The 6885-nt window shown below is 44.6% G+C and overlaps 1 protein-coding gene across 1 annotated transcript in view; it reads right to left on the bottom strand.

The window, feature by feature from the left end:
* MUC2 (mucin 2, oligomeric mucus/gel-forming) overlaps window positions 1-6885 on the bottom strand; it is a 111234-nt gene that overhangs the window by 14113 nt on the left and 90236 nt on the right. Inside the window, exons 41-44 of the mRNA XM_015412952.1 lie at window positions 5806-5870; window positions 4731-4831; window positions 4584-4615; window positions 1683-1863 (exon numbers count right to left, since the gene is read on the bottom strand). Coding sequence (XP_015268438.1) covers window positions 1683-1863; window positions 4584-4615; window positions 4731-4831; window positions 5806-5870 — 379 coding nt within the window. The remainder of the gene's footprint in view (window positions 1-1682; window positions 1864-4583; window positions 4616-4730; window positions 4832-5805; window positions 5871-6885) is intronic.

Raw genomic sequence — 6885 nt, 5'->3', positions numbered from 1 at the left:
GCTGAACCTTTTGGATGAGGTGCAGATCCCCAGGATTCGTAAAGATCTGATACTAACTTTATTGACAGCGGCGACAGCAACCATTGCTCAACATTGGAAAAATGAAAAGCCCCCCGCACTAGACCAGTGGTTAAGCAAAGTTTGGGATTATTTTACCTTAGAAAAGTTTGCAGTGTATTCAGATAGAACAGTAATGATGAGGTTAATATTAGACCCATTCGACAAATGGTTTCCTTTCTTAGAAAAAGTAGAAGCAGATAAGATGATTTGTGAAAAAGGGGCCTTGCATAATACTGAGGTAATGCTTTTGTAAGCTCTGAGAACTACTGCTATTGGTGCATGTAGGTATTAGATTTGGAGTTTTCTTTTTTCCTTCTCACGTTAGGCAGTGTTGTCATTCACCTCTTATAGTCTATGCCAGTGTTAATGTTCTTGTTGTTGTTAAAGGTAAAGGTAAAGGTTCCCTTGCTCGAAAGCCAGTCGAGTCTGACTCTAGGGTTGCGGTGCTCATCTCCGTTTCAAAGCCAAAGAGCCAGCACTGTCCGAAGACGTTTCCATGGTCATGTGGCCAGCATGACTAAACACCAAGGCGCACGGAACGGTGTGACCTTCCCACTGAAGTGGTACCTATTTATCTACTTGCAATGTCTTGCTTTCGAACTGCTAGGTTGGCAGGAGCTGGAACTAGAGACGGGAGCTCACTCCGTCATGTGGCACACTCGGGTCTCGAACTGCTGAACTACCGACCTTTCACAGCCTGCAGTTCAGCGTCTTAACCACTTGAGCCACCGCAGCTCCTTTCTTGTTGTTGTTATACCTGTGTAAAAACTGTTTCTGCTTTATAAAACCTGTTGAAACTCAATAAAACTTTTTTTAAAAAATATATATATATCATGCTTATCCTTCTACAATCTGTTCAAATAAACATACCACATTGATAAACAGGACAGCAGCGTCCGGGGGGAGTATGAGACACGGCTTCAAACCCGAGCTCACACGTAGGAAGTCTGACTGTGCAGTCAGTGGCATTACATACTGTAAAACAGAAAAGGCAGGATGGAATTGTAAGAAGACTGGGCATTCTGTAAATTGAAGTCAAGCAAAACTGTCGCACAGTGAAGCATGCAAGCATCCTGTAAAGAATCTAATTTTAGAGACTCTCCCGCTATTGGTACTTGTGTATCTTTTTTGAAAAAATTCTTGTGATAATCAATTCTCCCTCTCAGCTGTGGAGCCTTGTGAGCAAAGATTCTACTTGGTGAGCTACTGGCATTAAAGTTGTGAGCAAGCGATTTGGCCACTGCATCAGTTAGTTTGCTCTGGAGCCATCCTTCCTGAGCTAAGACAAAAATGTGTGAGCTGGAGGCTAAAAAACTGTGCGCTAGCTCACACTAACTCAGCTTAGAGGGAACACTGGTGATAATATTGTTGATAATTTTCTCTACAGGTGCAAGACACTGCAATAACTGAATCAGAGCAATAGTCTACCTAGCCTGCTATTCATATACAGTTCTCCAGTCTGTCCTAGCATTGCTTCTTGAAACATTTCAACTGGTCATAGCAGGAAGTGAATCCAGGATCTTGTATTTGCACGGCATATGCTTGACCACTGACCTATGGTTATTGTATCTCCAATCATGGTCAATTACTTAAAATGCAAGAAGCTACTAAGATACACTTACCACAAGTTGTTTTAGAACAGCATTTGTCATCAGGGTTGACTTCAGAGATCTTGTAGAACCCTTCTCCTTCACACTGCGAGTCATCTACTGCCGGAGGGCATTTATGGTCCTCACAGATAATGCCAGCACCTCCTTCCAGGCAGACACAGTCCTTGCAGTCAAACTCAAAGGTCTCTCCAAACTGTCAACAAGAAGGAACACTCAAGTATCAAAATGCGCGTAAATTAGTAAACACAGTAAAATCTAACCCTGCCCATCCATTTTATAACTGTTAAACAGTGCTATTTTGGGGCAGGAACGCACAGGAATGGAGTTCCCGCTGGCTTCAGAGTTGGCCACGCCCACTACAGCCAAAACCTCTGCGTGCCTGGCTACAGAGGGAAGGCCTGGAGAGTGACCCCCCCAGCGACTCCGAGGTGGGCCGACCAGGGGTGGCCCTGGAAGGATCGGGGAGGTATTTAAATGCCTCCCCGTGCCTTCCCCGGCCTGTCCAAGGGCCGGCTTTCCCGAGCGCCCCACATCCCGGGCGTCCGGGCAAGCCAAGGGGAGGCAGTTTAAACTGCCTTCCCTCCCCTTCAAGCCAAGGGAAGTCATGGGGTGTGGCCTAATATGCTAATGAGCTGTACTGTCAGGGGTGTGGCCTAATGCTAGTGAGTTTCTGCTGTTGGGTGTGGCTTGTTATGCTAATGAGTTCCTGCTGGGCTTTTTCTACAAAAAAAAAGCCCTGCTGTTAAAGAAATACAGACAAGGACCTCAGGAGTCAGAAAAAGAGACTTATAAATTCATTATGCTGTACTCCAGAACTGTTATCATAATGCATCCCTTGAGGCACGGGTCCCCGATGGGGTGCCTACGGTTGCCATGGCACCCGCCTACACCTTTCCCGGTGCTCACCAACTGTTTGTACCTAAGTGGGGTTTGTACATAAGAACATAAGAATAACCCTGCTGGATCAGACCAGTCGGCCATCTAGTCCAGCATGCTGGCTCACACAGTGGCCAACCAGTTCTTCTGGAGGGCCTACAACAGGGCATAGAGGCCAAGGCCTTCTCCTGACGTTGCTTCCTGGCATCAGGATTAAGAAGTTGACTGCCTCTTAGTCACCAGGGCTAGTAGCTGTTGATGAACCTATCCTCTGTGAATCTATCCAATCCTCTTTTAAAGCTGTCTCTGCCTGAAGCCATCAGTACATCCTCTGGCAGTGAATTCCACATTTTAATCACTCTGTGTGTAAAGTAGTATTTCCTTTTGTCAATCCTGAACCTACTGCCCATCAGCTTCATTGGATGCCCTCAAGTTCTAGTATTTTGGGACAGGGAGAAACAGTTCTCTTTGTCCTCTCTCTCCACCTTATGCATAAATTTATAAACCTCTATCATGCACTCCTTAGTCATCTCTTTCTCAACAGAAAAGTCCCAGACTCTTCAACCTTTATGAATAGGAAAGGTGCCCCAACCCCTAAATCATCTTGGTTACCCTCTTCTGTTCTTTTTCCAGGACCATGATGTCCTTTTTGAGATACAGTGATCAGAACTCCACACGGTATTCCAAATGAGGCTGCACCATTGATCTATCCAAGGGCATTATAGAACATAAGAGAAGCCAATGTTGGATCAGGCCAATGGCCCATCTAGTCCAATACTCTGTCACACAGTGGCCAAAAATACCAGGTGCCATCAGGAGGTCCAGCAGTGGTGCCAGGAAGCCCTCCCACTGTTGCCCCCCAGCACCAATTATAATTAGGGTTGCCAAATTGGCCCGGGGGGTGGGGAATTCCCCGCTTTGGAGCCCCGATTTCCGGCCCGGCGGAATCAGGGCCCGGCAGGAACCCTGCCCCCGAAGCTGCATCACCAGAGGTGACGCAGCCACATTGCTGACATTGGGGGCGTGGCTGAGCTCAGCTTCCTTTTAACTATTCTCCTTATTTTTGTAAAGTTCCCTCTTTTGAAATCAAATGTTAAAGTTTTGGACTTTAGAGATCGCTTTCCATTGACATGAATGCTGAATATAATGGCATTGCAGTCACTGTTCCCAATTAGTGCAACAACCTCTACATATCTCACCAGGTCTTGAGCCCTGTTCAGAACTGTGTCCAAGATGACTACCCTCTGGTTGGCTCTGTGATAAACTCTTCCCGTGCAGTCATTTATGATGTCTAGGGATCTCATTTCTACAGCATGACCTGAGCACACGTTTACCCAGTCAATGTGAGGGTAGCTGAAGTCTCCCAGTATCACATTATCTACTTTAGTCACCTCCCTTATTTCCTTCTCAATCTCAAGATCTGCCTCAATTGTTTGATCAGGTGGGCAACAGTACACCCCATTTTTAAGTAACCCTCAGGGCCCAGTATTTTGATCCATATCATTTCTGTTGGGGAGTTAGTTCTCCTAATATTTTCTAACTTGATTCTATGCCCCCTTTGATGTACAACAGAACGCCTCCCCCAAACCCATCTCCCCCTGTTCTGTCTATAAAGCTTACATTCAGGGATGACTGCATCCCATAGATTTTCCCAATTCCACCATGTTTCTGAGAGACCTACCATATCTAAATTGTCATTTAGCACCAAACACTCCAGTTCCCCACCTTGGCTCGGAGATTTCTAGCAATAGCATATAGACACCTATAACATGTCTATAAGCACAGCAGGGCCTGTTATTGTCCACTGGAGATCTGATTGGCTATGTCCTCCCATGGCACCCATTTTGTGGTTTTGCCTACCACTGTGTGTCAGAATTCCAAAAGTGCCTGCAGTCTCAAAAAGATTGGGGACCCCTGCCTTGAGGAGAATTCATCCAAATAGCTTAATGTAAAATAAAAAATGTAGGAGTTTGCAATTTATTTTCTCAGAGAAAAATACAATAAAATGGAATGCAAATAAACAAGCAAGCATCTTACCGCCCTTGGTATATTATCTGGTCCAACACATCCTGTAAACAGAATAAAGAAAAGCTTCACTACTTGTGGCAAAGTTCCTGATAGTCATATACATTTTAAATTAATAAATATGTTTGAAAGAAAAAAAGAGTTAGAACCCAAACTTACCACAGGTTTTTACACAGACATCCACACCAGAGTCATAAAGCGTTGTCCCTTCAGGGCAGAAACAACCTTCCACTTGTGTTTCATTCGCTACTGTTATGCTACTATAGATGAAAATTTAAAAAAAAATTATTATTATTCTTGTACAGCCTGGCATATTTATAGCGATTAAAGCTAATGATATTCTAGAAGAAATACATATATAACAATTCTAACATGAATATCTTCCACCAACAGAGACTGTTCTTGATTATTGTGTCTTTACTACACTGCATTCTCGAGGTAATATAGGTTTCAGATATTTATTTGTGCTGGGCCCTGGAATCAGTGTATGTTTGTAGGGACAGTAAAACAGTAACACGGGTGGGATAAACAACAGAATTAGGAATTTCACTCTCTTTCAGGTAGCAAAGACCATACATTAGCTGACCTATAAGAGCTACTACAGTTCAAAACTCAAATAAGGACAGAGTTGCTTGTCTTCTGTGAGGCTATGTTTATATAATGTGTGTGTATGAAATAACCTATATTAGCATAGCAGATATGCGCTGGGCATATTGCCCACAGTACTTTCTAATGGAGAATTGTCCATACATTGATCTGAGAACACCCAAGGGCTGGGTAACTGAATGAGGCATGCTCATACCTCCAGTTGAAGACTGTGCCCCCATGGGAGGGAAGCAGGTATGCTCCTCCCACCTCATGAAAAGTGTGATGAGGAGTTCTGTGAGGACACCAAGCTATGCATGGACAGGCAGATTCATGTATTCCTCTCCCCTCTACAAGGTGGTGAAAATCCTGTGGGTTGGCCTCAGCGGACTATCAGTGATACCTGTATCACATGTCACTTCATGGAACAGGAGAAGTGCCCCCTTCTCAACCGTACACACTGAATCCGCCGCGGGAGAAGTTGTTTCAAGAATTTCCAGCACTTTTGTTTTAAGCTACTGAGGGGGAGCAGGGGAGTACACAAAGCTAATGCCTAAACACACACATTTGACTAAATAATGGCTCCAAGGAACTCATCCGTTTATACAAATGGATCGTACTGAGACTGAAAGGTCATAAAAGTAATTACCCAGATTTGCAAGTCTTCTCTTCAGATGGACCACATGCCTTGTAGATTTTGTTTGATGGGCATGGCACGGCTAGATTAAGACACACACACACAAAAGAGACGAAAGACGGAAAAAGATCAGTGGCATTATCCCAATTATTCTTTCTAAAAATAATATCCCACATATACCTATTGAACAACTTTCAGCCAGGAACAGGAAATGAGGGACTCGTGGAGGGGGTAGTGTGCAGACTTCCCACACAAGGAGGGCAGGAAAACAAAAACTGAGGGCCAAACTACACAAGAGTTTTTTATGAGTTGGGTCTGGGCAGGCCTGTAGCTACAGTGGGGCATGTCGGGGCTCAGCCCTCCCCAACTTCCTGACAAGGCCCCCTGAACTGTCATCTAGCCCCCAGCTGCTGCTACCCCTTCCCCAAGCATGGCTGGCTTCCCCAACTGACGTCAGTGCCCCCCAACTTATTTAAGGGCCCCCCAAATTACAAAATCCTGGCTACGGGCCTGGGTCTGGGTTCCCTGGACATCACTTGCTTTCCCCACAGCCAATTCAGCTCAAGACTGTGGCACGGAAGGAGGAGGAACTCTTGCCTTCCTTCTGTAATGTTTTCCCAAGCTGAGATGGCCCCTGGGTTGGGACTTATTTGGCCCATTCTGGAGCTGCACATGCTGCATGTGTAGCTCCAAGTGAGGCAAAAAGCTGCCTTGGGAATTACTTTGATTCCTGCAGACTTTGAAAATGATGTTCCCTGTAGTTGCGGGCATTAAAAAAAGTCTCGTATGATTTGGCCCTCAAGCAAGGGTGTAAAGAGGAGGGTTGGGGAGGAGAAGAGAAACCTATCTATTTATGCCATCACCTTTTTGTACCATCTCTTCTCTCTTAATGCTCATGATATATTGATGCGGTATTTTATATTATTTAACGTACTACTTTAATTGTGTCTTTATACTGTAATTCCTTTTTTATTTGGCAGACACATCATTTTAAAAGTGTATATTTTTATCCAGGGTCATTTCGTAAAAAAAGAGGTGCAGGAGGAAGGAAGGAAGGAAGGAAGGAAGGAAGGAAGGAAGGAAGGAAGGAAG

The sequence above is a fragment of the Gekko japonicus genome, unplaced genomic scaffold (assembly GCF_001447785.1).
Source record: "Gekko japonicus isolate JY-2015 unplaced genomic scaffold, Gekko_japonicus_V1.1 scaffold2018, whole genome shotgun sequence".
Lineage (NCBI taxonomy): Eukaryota > Metazoa > Chordata > Lepidosauria > Squamata > Gekkonidae > Gekko > Gekko japonicus.
Note: the sequence above shows the minus strand (reverse complement) of the source record. Positions and strands in the feature narration are given on the sequence as shown.